The sequence below is a fragment of the Phodopus roborovskii genome, unplaced genomic scaffold, assembly GCF_943737965.1.
Source record: "Phodopus roborovskii unplaced genomic scaffold, PHOROB, whole genome shotgun sequence".
Lineage (NCBI taxonomy): Eukaryota > Metazoa > Chordata > Mammalia > Rodentia > Cricetidae > Phodopus > Phodopus roborovskii.
In genome coordinates this window covers 27415191-27431222 of record NW_026125052.1, presented here as the reverse complement: position 1 = coordinate 27431222, position 16032 = coordinate 27415191, and the positions used below count along the sequence as shown (strand labels likewise).

At 47.4% G+C, this 16032-nt stretch overlaps 1 protein-coding gene across 6 annotated transcripts in view; it reads left to right on the top strand.

Annotated features, from left to right (window-relative positions):
* The window catches only part of Slc39a11 (solute carrier family 39 member 11), a 392746-nt gene extending 389665 nt beyond the window's left edge, over window positions 1-3081 (top strand). For all 6 annotated transcript variants that reach the window (XM_051179808.1, XM_051179791.1, XM_051179780.1 and 3 more), the window contains 2 exons: window positions 321-479; window positions 1509-3081. In XM_051179808.1, coding sequence (XP_051035765.1) covers window positions 321-479; window positions 1509-1587 — 238 coding nt within the window. In that variant the 3' untranslated portion in view covers window positions 1588-3081. The remainder of the gene's footprint in view (window positions 1-320; window positions 480-1508) is intronic.
* The last annotated feature ends 12951 nt before the right edge of the window (window positions 3082-16032 follow it).

The window sequence follows — 16032 nt, the reverse complement described above, 5'->3', positions numbered from 1 at the left end:
TTCACTTAACCTTGTAAATCTACTAAAAACAATTGCCTATACAGTAAATGTTACATGGGATGCACATTATGACCCAATCAAATTGTCATTGTTGAAAGAAAATACAGTCAACTTAAAGATCCAAAGGAGATAGGGAGTACAACGCTCCCAGAACTGCTTCATAGGGAACTGGGCAAGGAGCGGGAGGTATTTATTAGAACGCAGCCAGAGAAGATGCCTGCTGCACATGTCTGTCTTCTAGGGTTAGATCAGCAGCCTGGGCAAGTGGCACATCTGCCTGGTTATCCCTGTATTGGCCAATGTCTCTGTTCCCTCCTTAGGTATGGACAGCTGAGCGGCATGGTGGAACCCTTGGCCGGGGTCTTTGGAGCCTTTGCTGTGGTGCTGGCTGAGCCTGTCCTGCCCTATGCACTAGCCTTTGCTGCTGGTGCCATGGTCTATGTGGTCATGGACGACATCATCCCGGAAGCCCAGATCAGGTGGAGAGCTTGCTTGCCCAGCTGTTCAGCCCTGCTCCAGACCTCCTCTGAGATAACCCCTCCCACTTTCACATCTGTCCTCTCTTCCTTTCCCTTTGCTTATTTCCAAGATCACTCTGCCCCCTCCCACAATTGTTCCTGTCCCTCCTCTGCTTGCTAAAACCGAAATAAAGAGAAGGAAGGTGGCATCACACAGCAGCATAAAGCAGGGACCCCTGGCCCTTGATGAAGCAGATGGCCACCTTTAGAAGGTTGACTGATTTGAGTGCTGGGAACAGAATTTAGGTCCTCTGCAAGAGAAATAAGTGCTCTTAACTGATGAGCCAACCCCCCTCCCCCCGCCAGACCACCTGTACTGGCTAGTTTGTGTCAACTTGACACAATCTACGGTCATCAGGGAGGAAGAAGGCTCCATTGAGGAAATACCTCCATGAGATCCATCTGTGAGGCATTTTCTCAATTAGTGATCAATGGGGAGGGCCCAGCCCATTGTGGGCGGTGCCATAATGGGCTGATGGGCCTGGGTTCTATAAGAAAGCAGACTGAGCAAGCCAGTAAGCAGCACCTCGCCACAGCCTCTGCATCAGCTCCTGCCTCCAGGTTCTTGCCCTGTTTGTTTTCCTGTCCTGCCTCCTTCAGGGATGAACAGCAATGTGGAAGTGTAAGCCAAATGAACCCTTTCCTCCCCAGCATGCCTTTTGGTCATGGTGTTTCATCTCAGCAATAGAAACCCAAACCAAGACACCTTCTGATCACTACTTTTTGTTATTCAAGCATGAACTGGAGAGCCATGGCCAAATGATTTCCCTATGCTGTAGCCCCAAGAATCACAAAATAATGAGACCTTTGAGGGCATTGCTTGGGATTAGGAGTGACCATTCAATTGGCGTATGATACCCACTTGCCAGTGTTGCCACCTTTAGTAAGATACTCTGTTCTAGTTGGGTAGGGCAGAAGGGGCCATCAGCCCGGACAAGGTCACAGGAAGCATCGATTAAGTCTTACCATCTTCCTCTCCTTCTCTCCTAGCGGCAATGGGAAGCTGGCATCCTGGGCCTCCATCCTGGGATTCGTGGTGATGATGTCCCTGGATGTGGGCCTCGGCTAGCTCCAACAACCTTGGGACCCCAGGAAGGAAAGTGCTCAGCTTCTGCAGGACCATGAGCCCCTCTCCTTATTAAAATCCCGTTCCTTTCTCTCCTCTCCATGCCCTTACAGATCAGCTCTGATTACACTTTGACTTTTCATTTTGCTTTGGAGGGAAAAGCTGGTTTTCTTTGTAATCTCAAGGCGTCATAGAACTGTAGGTTTGTGTTTGGGCCACTGAGTGGAAGGAATCTTTCTTCAGTAGGATTGTCAAGGCCAACCTCTACTGTCCCACCTCCAATCTCCCACACTAGGCTCAACTTTAGCTCCTCAGGGTTGCCTCCACAAGGCAGCTCTTTCACCGCAAGCCCTGAGCAGGTTGGCCTAGGGTCTTAGAGCAGGTGGCCAGAGCACCCTGTGCTCTTTCACCATGGCCCTTCTGTCCACCGGGAATGCAGGGACAGAAGCATCATGAACACAGAAATCTGTTCTCCCACACTGAGGCAGCTCAAGCAGCGTCTGCTTCCTCCAGAGACACACATGGGAGGCTCCCCACACAAAGGGAAAGGAGTCAGCTAGTCTTCCTGTTTTGTCCTAAGGCAAAGATTGGCATTGCCAAGGTCAGAGAAATTTGGAAAGTAGGGTGACTGTGAACACACACACACACACACACACACACAGTGTGCTCTGTGAAAAGCGCTGTGAGTGTGGTACTGAGTGGAGGTCTCTGCTCTTGATAGGTCACAAGAGCAGAGCACTTACTCACGGTTCCTAGATCTCCTAGCTATTAATCTTGATGTGTTTACAGCCATTGTTTTCCTGAGACACTTGTGGATACTGGCAAATTGCGAGTACTCAACCCCCTGGTTTACTAATGGAGTTACTTAAGTTAGCTCGGTGAATGAATGTCCTTTGGCGTCTGCTAAGGCGCTTTCTCTGCAGGTCCAGAGCCCCTGAGCTCCAGCAGGCTTTGTAGGAATCTGGTCAGATTCCAATGAGAAAGAAAAGATGTGATTTTGCATTTCCCTTCTTAGAAAACTTAAAATTCTGAGATGACCCTGAAGAATGACTGGCCCTGGACTACACGCTAACCTGCTCTATCACACATGTAGCTCCGCCATCAGCCCTCCCACCTGAGGCCTGAGCCCTTCCTGGTCAGAGGAGTGTGTGGGACTCACAGTACCTGGGAGCCAGGCATTCATGTACTGGGTTATCAGTGTCTGCTCTCTGTGTTTACATGGTCCGTCCCTCCCAGGGTGAATACTATAGGCTGTGAATGCTCAAGTCCCCAGAGGCCCACCTCAGCTGGGCGTATGTCCGTTCTGAAGAAGCACAGGTGATCAAAATTGAAGACTCATTCAGAGTCTTGATTGGTTGAGGCTAGTTTGGTGATTGACACACATGTATATTTTATCCTCATGTCTTTGTGTGTAGTTCTGTTACTGCAGATCATCCTTTCTTCCGGATAAGACCTTGTAACTGTGATTAATATCAATAAAGGGAATTTTGTTGTGCATGAGCTGTGTTATAGTTGGTCCACAACACTGCTTCGTTCCAGAAGTGGTGATGCCCCCCCCTTCCCACCTAACACCACCAGCAGGAGTAAAGAGAGTCAGTTTAGAGGTCACAAACAAACAAAAAACCCAACAACAAAAAAACAGCTTCCAAATCCAACTGACTTAAACAGAGGAGATTGATGGATGGATGATAAGAAACTTGAGGGAGCGAGTGGAGAACTGGACTTGGAAACTGGGTGGACCGAAGGCAGATCTGGCTGGAGTCTGATGGCATTTGGAAAACAGCCCCATTAGATGCCAAGGCCCCTGGTGCTGGTAGCCAAACCCTAGGCACCTCTACTGAAATTCCCACTCCCTGATACCTCCAACAGCATCAAGAGAATTAGGCTGTATTGGCCCAATCCTTCATATTCTGGTTCCTCCTTCAAGGTCAGAGCCTGGAGAGATAGGTCAAGAAGCAGAGTTTATCATCCTACTTTCACAGGCATGCGCGCGTGCATGCATGTCACACACAGTGTGCTGGATAAACATCCATCTAGAGCTTTGATCCTGTGCCCATGAATTGGCTGGTCTTATACCTGCCCAGGTCTGCCATGTCTTCTCCACCAGGCTTTGATGGACACTCCCCTCTCAAACAGAGCCCAAATAAATCCTTGCTCCTCACCACCATGGCTTCTTGTCATGGAGAAGAGGATAAGGGGAGGTAGTTCAAGCCTCAGCCTGCAGGCCGGCTTCCCCACTCCTGGTACATGTTGGAGGGATGCAAAGCCAGAAAGCAATGGGCCCCACGGGGGGGGGGGTCTTTCCCTTTCCCTTTACATGGAGGTATGTCATCCATGCAGCAAAGACATAAAAGTTTAGAGTGTGTTACACACTTTCATGGATTTCACCTATGCATCCCTGGGACATATTCTGCCTTGGGGGTGGAGGTTGTCATCCCAACCCATAGACATTCTGGTTCCTAAGATCCCTCTGGCTAAGGTCCCGGGTGAGCCCAGTCAGGCTGCAGGTGTGGCCAGATTCCTCCCTGCCCACCTCAGGCCAGGTGATATGGATGGCCTGCACCTTCACAAGTTCCTGGAGCCCTGCTCTGAATGGTCTTGGCATGGCTGTAAAGGGGGACAAGGGCTGGAATCAGAAGGTCATGGGCAGAGAGAGCCTAGTGCATGGCCTTGGACCCTTCTTGTCTGACCTGACCACCCGCTGAAAGACGTGTGCCAACCCCAGCTGCCACCTGCTTGACTACAATGAGATAGGTGAGATGTCCTGAAGTGATTTCTGACTTCCCAGCATGCCTGGAGGTCGACTATGCTGTTAATCCATCTCTGGATTCTGTTTAGCCTCCAACCTTCAGGTTTCTTCCTGGCATCTGTGCCTGGGTTCCGATAGTGGTTTGAAGATTAAATAGGTCCTGTGTGGCCTCGGTCTTCCTCCAGAGCTACCATTCAGACCTCCAGACCCCTTAGCAACCTTAGGGGCCTGGGCTACTGTCTTCTGCTCCAGCATAGGGATGATATGGGTTGATGAGCCAAAGGGGCAAATGACTGAGGAATGCAGGTAACTCTGCATAGGTAAAGCTCTGCACATGTATTCTAGCATCTTTGTATCCCATGGTCCCTTGAAAATCCAAACATGAGACTGGAAATCGAGAGGCTCTTTGCAGATGGGGCCACCACTCGTCAGTTCATAGTGAGCCATGGTGTGATGTTCCTCCCTGTTCTTTCTCCACGTAGCAAGAGATGATTTCTAGAAAGCCCAAGGGGCAGAAAAGTACAAATGTAGAGGTTGTGGTTTAAACATACCCTCCAAAGGCCCATGTGTTTTAAAGGCTTGCCTCTCAGCCTGTTGCACTGTGGGAAATGGTGAGACCTTTAGGAGTCAGGGCTTGGTGGAAGGAAGTTAGGTCATTGGGGATGTTTCTTTAAAGAGGATATCCTAGTTAGTTTTAACTGTCAGCTTGATGCAGCTTAGACTCACCTGAGAGGGAATTCTCAATTGAGGGATGGCCCAGATTAGATTAGGCTGTGGGCATGTCTGTGGGGATTATCTCGTTAATTGATGTAGAAGGCCTCGATCCACTGTGGGTGGCACCGTTTCCCAAGCTGGTGGTCCTGAGCTGTGTTAGAAAGCCGGGTGAGCATAGCAGGCCTGTGAGCCCGCTAGCAAGCAGCACCCTCCGTGATTCCTACTGTACTTCCTGGCTATGAAATGAGTTTCCAGGTCAAAGGTGATGTTGCGTAGAACAGCAAGCAGATCAGCCCCCAGCCCCTGCCTTGACTTTCCTCACTGAAGCAAGACCTGGATGTTTAACCCGAACAGACGCTTTCTTCCCTGAGTTGCTGTTGGTAATGGTGCTTGTTACAGCCACAGAAAGGAAGCTGGAAGAGAGCTTGCTGCATGACAGTTTCTTTCTCTTTGTCCCTCTTGGGCTTCCTCCGCACCATGGACTGGACCCTCCGAAACACGAACAAAAAGAAACCTTGCCTTATAAGTTAATTGTCGTAGGGATGGAAATCTGACACAATTGGGGGACTATGCAAACAGAGAGTCCCTTAGCCAAAATTCAGGTTCTCCTTGTGCAGTAAAGGTGTTAGGAATGCACCCCTTTCTCTGACGCTGGCTTTTCAGGGTGAGGACTCACTGCACACACGCTTGTATCTGCAGCCTGCCTGTCTTCCAGCCATGGAAAAGTACAAAGAACCATGGTAAGATTAATACAGATATGAATTTCTTTAATGGGAACCTCCACTCTCACTCGGGGCCTTAGGGATTTTTACTGCTGTGAAGGGACACCATGATCACAGCAGCTCTTATAAAGGAAAACATTTCATTGGGGTGGCTGACATTTACGGAGGGTTAGTACGTTATCATCATGGGGTGACATGGTGGCCTGCAGGTACACGTGGTGCTGCAGAAGCAGCTGAGAAGCCTTATGTTTTAACTGGCAGGCAACAGGAAGTGGTCTGAGACACCACTGGGCATGGCTTGAGCGTACATGAGACCTCAAGCCCCACCTCCACAGTGACAACACTTCCTACAACAAGGTCACACCTACTCCAACAAAGCCACTTGTCCTAATAGTGCCGCCCCCTTTCAGGGGCATTTTCTTTGAAACCACCACACCGAGATTCATGGACTGTCACATGACCGCAGAGTGACACATTCTATCCCCATTGCCCATTCAACTGAGGTCACCAGATTTGATTTCAAAGGTTCAGATCATTATCACTGTTACCCATCAGAGTAAACATGATACAACCAAGAGCATGTGGTTAGAACAGAGTTCTCTTGTTTGATATAGACACTCCATGTGGCACAATGACAAATGGGTACAACAGCATTGGGATCAAGGCTACACCCCTGAGCTTGACTTTTCTGGCCCACTCTCTGGAGGGCTTTCCACAGGCTAGCCTTCAAAACTGTGGTCCAGGGGTGCAGCCAACTCTGGGTCCCTTGGAGATTCTGAGGAGTCAGGGAGTGTTATCTGCACAGATGCACCCCTCGCTTCATCCTCTCCCATCTTCCCTGTGGGCACAGTGGTGCTGATACAAAAGTGCTTCATGGCAAGTTGTTATTTCCACAGACACAATGCCCAGGATGCTGCAAGGAGGTCAGAAAGAAAAGGACTAAGGGACACAGAGGTGCAAGGTAACTAAAGTGGCACCGTCCCTAAGCCTATAGGAGGTAGTTTAGTTTACTTTCTATGACTGTTATAAAACACCAACAAAACCAACTTAGGAGGGAAAGTGTGTGGCTGTACATCCCAGAGACATGCAAGGCAGGAACTCAGTTAGGACAGAAAGCTGGGGCGGAACCACAAAGGAATGCTGATTACTGGCTCAACTTATTTTTTTACACAACTCAAGACCACCTTCCCAGGGGTAACACCACCCACAGTGGGCTGGGTACTCCCGTGTCAGTTATTAATCAAGAAAATAACTCTATGGATTCTCCCACAGGCCAACTTTATGGAGGCAATTCCTCATTTAAGGTTATTTCTCCCCAAATGACTCTAGCTTGTATCAAGTTGGCAAGACTAAACAAGGTATAGAGTATATAGACATAAGTATCTCCCAAGGCTTTAAGAAGTTTGTGTATTGCTTAACCAAAGTTTGCCTACTAGAAGCAACAGAAATCTTGTAGGTCAAAACAAAGCCTAAACTTTGTTGCTTTGGAGCTCAGACTTTTGTAGTAAGAAACACTAAGGCAGAACTAGATTTCAGGTTATCTGTTTTGGAAGCCAGCAAAGCCATGAACCCACATTGCCCTCCTAACTGGGAGCTGGTTCCTTATCCAGTAGGTTCTGCTTGTTTGGGAGGAAGGGTGCTGTAGGCGTGTGTGTGTTTGTTTAATGCAGAATTCTTGGCAAACCTATCCAGTAGGCAAGTGCTGACAAGTCAAATCCTCCTATTTTCCAAATCAAGAAAAAAGAAAAATCTGGTGTCAATTTGCCATCATTACCCTCACAGCCCTAGCAAGTGAAGACGTCTCTTTGTCATTGGTCTACTTAGACACTGGAATTAGTGACAGTCCCTGGTTGAATGCCACAGCCCTCAAGGTCAAAAAGGTTTTGATGTTTCTCCTTCACGGTCACTATCATTTGGAATAGTCTCTCCCTGGCTGTGGAAGGCAAATGTTTGAGTAGTGACACAATGGCCTAATATGAGCAACTTAAGGCCCGTCTCTCAGATGATGCTAGATTCTGGTAAGTTAACAGTCACAACAAAGATGAAAAGTGGTTGGCGACCTACCCACAACTCAAGGTTTAGACTGGAATAGTAGAGGTGGGCTTAGCAAGGACAAGGGATGGATGTTGACAGAGAGATGCAGACTAGCATCATGGGAATCCTTGTGGAAGTGTGTCTAGTGCAGGCAGGTTGAGACCAGCATTGTGATACAAATGTGTCTGGGCCAGGATTGCTGAGAAGCATCATGGACATCTCTATGAAAACATACCTGGACCAAAGATGTTGATACCACCGTTGTAAGGACTACTATAGAAGTGTGCCTTTATCATAAACATTCCTGTGAAAATGTACTTGGACCAGGGATGCTGAGGCCAGCTTTGTAGGCGTTCTTGTGGAAGTGTGCCTGGATGAGCAGGTGTAACATGGCTTTGGGAAAAAGCAAACTCCTCAAGGGTTCATCCTCCGAACTCACGGCACTCAGCGCATGTCCATGTGAGAGATGACAACGCTGATAGCATGGCTGATTGGGATCAGCCTTGGCAGGAGCTCGCAGAAGAGCTTTGTGGTTTGGAAAGTTGCAGCAACAGCTAGAGCACCAGCTGCCTCTCAAACACACCTTTCCCTGATTGGGGAAGCTACCACGCCCACACCCAGGCTTCTCCCACTGGAAGTTCAGCTTTCATGTCCTACCTGCTTTGGCTGGAGTAGGATAATAATACCCTGAGGGTATTGTCTGTGAGTGCCTGGTACCCTGCCTCTTGTGGGAGTGTGGACTTCCTGTGCTACCCATGGCCCATGGACATGACCATTATCCATTAGGATTGCTTGGCAAGAGAGCTTAAGCTGTCCCTGGGCATGCAGAGCTTGAGTCCAGAAGGTTAGGTTATTCATCAGTGGAAAGACTTCTTAGGCAGGTGGATGTGACTGCCTTCACACTACCTCCATGATCCTAACCTCCACCAGCCCCATCTGCTAAGAACAAAACAGCAAGGAAAGAAGAAAGTGAAGCGGGGCGTGGTGGCGCCCGCCTTTAATACCAGCACTCAGGAAGCAGAGGCAGGTGGATCTCTGAGTTCCAGGACAGCCAGGGCTACATGGAGAAACCCTGTCTCAAAACAAACTAACAAACAAGACAAAACAAAAACAGAACAGTGATCTGGGCCTCAGCTATGGACCAGTTAAAAGTAAGATAGCCATTCTCTCAGACAACAAAGTTAATACAATATCCTTTAGACTATTTCACCGCTTTTCCCAGGGGCTCTAGATGACTACATGGATCATTGTAAGCCGTTGTTCAGACCACTCTCCTCGTGTTTCTGCTTGTGCAAGTCTTTGCGACAATCTTCTTCGAATAATAGCTAATGCAGAGGCTGGAGAGATGGTCCAGAAGTTAAGAGCACTGGCTGCTCTTTCAGGGGCCCCAGGTTCTATTTCCACATGGTAGCTTACAACCGTTTGCACTCCAATTCCAGGGAATCCTGAGCCATCGTCTGGCCTCCACAGGCAGGAGGCATGTGAGTGGTGCATAGATACACGCACGCAGGCCAAATACCCATTCACATAAAAGGAAAAAAGTTAAAGTAATAAAAGTCGTTGAAGCAGGGCTCAAAATACACCCTGTGTTTAGTGGCTACCTAGAAGTCTAGATTTTTTTGCCTCTCTAACTTTATAACATATGTCTGGCAATATCACCAATACCACAGATACCACTCCATTGTTTTGAGTAAATTTTACTACATTCTGTTTTGGAACTTCATCAAAAATAGTGACTGGTTTATCATCCAACACTGGCTGGAACTTAGTCATATTTTAAACAGTTAATTAAATTGGTGTGTGTGTGTGTGTGTGTGTGTGTGTGTGTGTGTGTGTGTGTGCGTGCGTGCAAGTTCATATGTGGGGTGTAGGTGTACGTGTGTGTATGCATGTGGAGGTCAGATGGGTTCTGTGGATCTGACCAAAGTTCCCATGGTGTGGCAAGCACTTTGCTGACAGACCCCTTTACTTGTCTGACTTAATGCCTGGTTATAAAACACAAAACAAAATCTCTTTCAGCTGCTCAAGTAAAAAACAAAGCCAGATCTGAGCACTCACTTCCTAAGGCTCATGTGAAATCATGTGCATGTCACTTTATTGTTTTTACTCCACTTTGCTCTTCAAATTTTACTTTTGTTCAACTTTTGATTATGACGAATTTCAAGTCTATGCTCAAGAAAACAGAATGGCATTGTGAGCCTCATTGACCCATCACCCATCACCCATGAGCACTCATGACCCATCACCCATGAGCACTCATGGGCCCATCACCCATCACCCATGAGCACTCATGGGCCCATCATCCATGAACTTCATAAAACCATCATCCATAAGCAAACATGGGCTCATCACCCATTACCCATCACTCATGAGCCTTTATAGACCCATCATCCATGAATACTCATGGACCCATCACTCATCACCATGAGCCTTTATAGATTTATCACCCATGAGTCTTCATGAACTCATCACCTATGAGTCTTCATGGGCCTATTGCCCATCACTCATGATCCCCCCACAGGCCCATTATCTTGGTCCAATGACTATCTACTCAGCCACATTCTTGATCTGCCTTCCCTTTTTCTACAACAACAACAAAATTAAGGTCTGGGGAGATGGCTTAGTGGAAAAGTGCTTGTTTCACCAACATGAAGACTTGTGTTTGGATCCTCAACACTTGTGTAGAAAGCTAGACATGGTGGTACATGCCAATAACTCCAGCACTGGAGGGGCAGAGATAGGCAGAACTCTGAGGCTCCTGGCCAGACAATTTAGTGGGAAACAAATGGTGAGCTCCAGATTCAGTGAAAGACCCTGTGCTGATCAACTCTAGCCTCCACATACACAACACTGGTAAACTGCACTCTCTCTAATTAAAAAGATACACTGTAACTTCCTTAATGGACAAGCCAAAATGAATCTCAAAAAGAAAGCTCCAAGACTTTAATGTGTCGCCCAAGTTTTGTGTTATGGCAACTTAACCTGTAGTCCTAAGCTAGTTATATTCAGGGGTGGGATCTTGGGGTCATGGCTAATAGGTTGTCCCAGCCATTGCTTGATTACAAACCAAGCCACCTCTGGCTTGCTCATTTTCCTCACCACGTGATCTCTACTGTTGCATTAGGATGCAGCATGAGGGCCTGCACCAGAAGGATGCTGGTCCCATAATCTTCAGCTTTTCAGCCTCCAAAACAGTATCTGCACAACCCTTTATTCTTTATAATTCATCTAATCTCCAAAATTCTGCTATAGCAACAGAAAATGTAAATGGTATAAACATAAAAAATATAAATCAGATGTAAATGATCTCTCTCTGCCATGACTCTGAGGCCATGTATTCTGTGTTTCTAAGGGAATTTGGGCTTCTTCTCAAAACATGTTCATTAGCTCATTCCATGATCGCCCCTATGAATTTAGTGTAGGAATGGAGAGAATGGTTTAAACATAGCTTATCTCTGAACCTGCCTTGCCCATGTGGCCTAAGCAAATCAAATCACACCAAAGAGCCCCACTCCAGGATAGTGCAGACATTGACCATACTCCACCCCCCTCTTCTGTTCCCTCCCCCTTCTGTGTTGAGTACCAGGAACAATGCAAGAGTAGGCAGAGGAAGATGCTGTTTTGCCCAAACTCTTAATGTTCCTGGCCTAGTGGCTAGCAGTGACATGGCTAAAAGGAAGGAAGGAAGGAAGGAGGGCCTGGCCACTAAGGGCACCAAGAGATCCACAGATGGGAGGCTGGGGAGGGCGTGGCTCAACAGAGTGTTTCTAGTACATAGGAAGCTAAGTTTCCATCCTTAGCACCACATAAACCAGGCATGACGGCTCACTCTTGTAAACCCAGCACCTTGGAGATAGAGGTTGGAAGATGACTAAGTGGTTCTGGGTCATCTTCAGCTATATAGCAATTTTGAGGCTAGCCTGGGCTACATGATCATCTGTTTCTGTAAAAGAGGGAGAAGGAAGGAAGGAAAGAAGGAGGAAGAGAAAGAAAAGAGAGAAAGAAGGAGGGAGGGAAAGGAAAAGGGAGGGAGGGAAGGAAGGGGGGGGGGGAGAGGAGAGAAATGCATAGACTAATGTGGGCAGCCGCCATGGAATCTACTTGGCTTCTGCTTGGCCACCACAGCCTCAAACTTCTGCAGAGTCCCCGCCCTATGAGGAAAGTCTTCCCTTCTGACTGGGGTCCCCTGGTTGGATGTAATATTTAGGAACTAGAATTGCCAAACCCCACACTGTCCTTGTGTTACCCTGCAGGCTGCTGGTCTCAACAGCCAAGTGTGTGCACTACCCAGGACCGAAAGTTTGCTCACTAACCTAGACAGCCTCTCTGCCAGCTCTGGGGAAATGGCTTTCCTTCACGTAGCCCTCTGTCAGGTTGTTCTTAAGAAGGGATGCGTCAGGGTTTCGATAGTACTTTCTTTGGCCCTGGTTGGCTTCTGGGAAGGAGAGCCCAGTCTCCCTGCCCCCCCCTTCCCTTGGTGAGTCCCCACCCTTAACTCTGAGAAGGTGACTGACAAGTTGCGTGTCAGTCAGAGCTGCCCCGGGCTCGGCTGGGGAGTGGGGAATCACAGCTCGCATTGTGTACATCGAGGGCTCTGACAGGTGCTGATGGATTTGCCTTCCTTGAGGCTCCCGGGCCCTGGGAGGGGACAAAGAGGAGCATTGTTTGGCAGGGCAGGCCTCTGCCTGTGAACCCACTCATTTGCCTGATGCTGGAGACAGGTGTATCATGCTGAGTGTGCCAGAACTATGTTGGATGATAAAGATCTCAGCTGCATTCCCCAGGGCCAGCTTCATGCCAAGGATGCTGCATGAGGTACAGTCCATGGTCCCTCTCTCCCTGCAGGCCAGCCCAGCCTTTTCCTGGTTCGCAATTCTGAGTTATACTCCTAAAAATGAGGGCTTGTCAGGGATGGGGAGTGGGATTCTGTCTCAGTGTCCCACTCTTTGGAGCAGAGGTGGTAGTGGGCCATAGGGCATGCTTACCAGGGAAGGCATGCATATTCACTCCATTGTTGAGCTAGGGCTGTAAGGTCAGCTCTTAGCCAAGATCTATGCTGACACTTAGTCTTCCTGGAGATTCATCCAGCCTGATGCATGCCAGCCAAGGGCACCCTGTGGTCTGACATTTCATTGTCCCTTCGGGGTGGTTGCTATAGACACTCCAACCACATGCATCATTTTTAAATTAAAAAGGTATTTCTTGTGCTATGGGCTCAGTGATGGAGTGCTTGCCTAGCAAGTGTGAGGCCTCAAGTTCAATTCCCAGCAAGCCCTCCCCCCAACCCCTACCACCCGGTGGTGAATGTTCTTCTTCTAACTTTTTTAGTTTTTTAGTTCTGTGTATGTGTGTATAAAAGAGTACACGCATGTGAGTGCTGGTGCCTATGGAGACCGGAGGTGTCAGATCCCCTGGAGCTGCAGTTAGAGGTGCTTGTGAGCTGCCCAACACTGGTGCTGGGAACCAGCCCTGGTCATCTGCAAGAGCAACCCATGCTTTAAACTATGGAGCCATCTCTCCATAGTTTGCCATCCTCACAAAATGTGCTTCTTACTAAGTAAACGCAATGCTGAATTAATTTAACAACACGGTAATGACTTTAGAGAAAGTTACTCTACCTTTCCATTTCTCCACTTCTCCCGTCTCCTCCAAGTTGCAATGAAGATATTTTGATTGGGATTTATCTCTGACTTCCCAATACAGTTTTTGCCCTGGTATTTCTCCTTACCTTGGTATAAGATATGACTTTTCTACTTCTTAGCTGAATAGCATCCATTTTCTTAGGCTTGCATTTAGCCTTTTGCAATAAAAGTCTCCTCCCTCTATTTGGCTTTGCCTGAGCAGGGTCTGTTTCCCTTAGTGAACTTGAAGTACAGTATAGGGTTGGCCTGAGGTTGGGGCAACTGCCACACACTGCCTCAGGAGCTTTCTGCCACCTGCCTTCTCTCTACTCCATCATTGTCTGGCCACATGCCTCGAAACACTCTTCCTTTTAGTCTAAGATAAAAACCACCCAGAGTTTGCACACAGCTGTAACATGTTGAGGACGAGTAGAGAGAATAACGGCCTCCTGAAGATGTCTGAAGCCAATACCCAGAACCTGGGAACCTCTTGTTACATGGCAAAGGTTGCAGATGGCAGAAGGTTTTTAACAGCCACCCTTAAATTGAGATTATCTTGGAGTTTCCCAATGGGCCGTTGTAATCAAAGGGTCCTTGTTTCTAAGTGGGAAGGGAGACTGGAAGTGGGTGGGTCAGGATGATTGATGTGAGAAAGACATGAGGAAGCCCCCTCCCCCCGCTGAAATTCCACGACGCTGTGTTTGTTTGTTTCATTCATTGACCTGGACTTTTGATAGCTGTTTTTTTGTTGTTGTTGTTTTTTCCCCTAGAAACTTGTGTCATTTTTATATGTCACTTTTATCACAATCCTCTCCTCATTTTTTTTTTTTTTTTTTTTTTTTTTTTTGGTTGCTCGTTTGGAGTTATTTTGTGAGTATAAATGTGTAAGTGTGTGTGTGTGTGTGTGAGAGAGAGAGAGAGAGAGAGATTATGACTGCCCATCAGGGGGGTATTGAAGGCATAGGTGTGTACACATGTGTGTGCAGGTCAGAGGTCAACCTCAGGCATCATTCCTCAGGAGCCCTCTACCGTATGTATGTATGTGTGTATGTATATATGTATGTATGTATGTATGCATGTATGCATGCATGTATGTATGTATGTATTTATTATTTTTGAGGGAGTTGACCACCAAGCACAAAGGCTCCAGTTGGGGTTACAGGAGCCAACACCACCCAGCTTTATAGATGGGTGCTCGGGATCAAACTCAGGTCCTTCTTATGTGCAGTAAGCGCCTTGTCTGCAGAGCTCCGCCTCCTGTGGAACCCCGCTGTTGGAATCGCTATTGGTTTCCCTTCGTTTCTCTTTTCGCCTCATATCTGCTTAACGTTGCACCCCAGTTCTACTCCCAACCTCTTCTTTTTAATTTCTGCTATCACGTTTTTAGTTTCTAAAATCTCTAGTCATCATAAAATCCCATCTCAGGACCTCCTGCGGTCCTTCCTTCTGTCTCTTCAAGGAAAATGATGGAAGATATTAATATATTTTGTTTTTTGCTGTTCCGTGCACTGTTTCCCCCAGATCTATTCCTCCTCCCTCTTATCCTCCTCCCCTCTCTCTTCCCTCCTCTTCCTTTCTCTCCCTCTTTCTCTTCTTCTTGGTGTGTGTATGATGTATGTCTATGTGTGTTGGGGCGTCATACATGTGCTATGGCGTTCATGTATGAAGTCAACTTTGGGTCCTCATTTTCCACCTTATTTGAGGCAGGGTCTCTTTTTGCTGCCTGGCTAGACCCATGTGAGTTCCCAGGAATTCTCCTGTCTGTGCCTCCCAACTATGAGGGAGCTGGGATTATACACACAGCTACCATACCTAATTGTACATGGGTTCTGAGGATTTGAACTTAGATCCTCATACTTTCACAGTAAGAACTTTACTGAACATTTCTCCAGCCCCTCGGCTGGATGTTCATTTTTTTTCTCCACCCCACCATTTCATAATTTGGGTCTCTATCTTTCTTAGGAGGGACCTTTCCCAAATGTCTAGTGAACACCCTGAATGTAGGAAGATGGGGAGGGGTGCTGATACTTGGCAGCTAGTGCCCAACGTAATTTTAGGGTTAGAGACAAAGACCTGGCTTAGAAAAAAAACTTGTTTTTTCTTGAGCTATATATTCCTCCCCCCCCCTTTCCTCCTCCCCTCTCCCCTTCCACTCTGCCCCCATGCCTCCTCCCAATTCACTCAGGAGGTCTTGTCTTTCTCCCCTTCCTAGACAGACCCATGTATGTCTCTTCTTAGGGGTCTCTTGTTACCTAGGTTCTCTGGGGTTGTGTATTATATGCTTGCTGTCCTATCTTTTATGTCTAATATCCATTTACGAGTGAGTACATACTATATTTGTCTTTCTGAGTCTGGGTTACCTCACTCAGGATAGTTTTTTTTTTTTTTCTAGTTCTGTCCATTTGCCTGCAAATTTCAAGATGTCATTGTATTTTACTGCTGAGTAATACTCCATTGTGTAAATGTACCACATTTTCTTTATCCACTCTTCAGTTGAGGGAATCTAGGCTATTTCCAGGCTCTCTTCCTGCCGAGCTGCATCACCAGCTTTCCCAAATATCGCTCTGTAGGGCTTTTATCCCTGGTGACCTATTTTACTGTGGAGGAA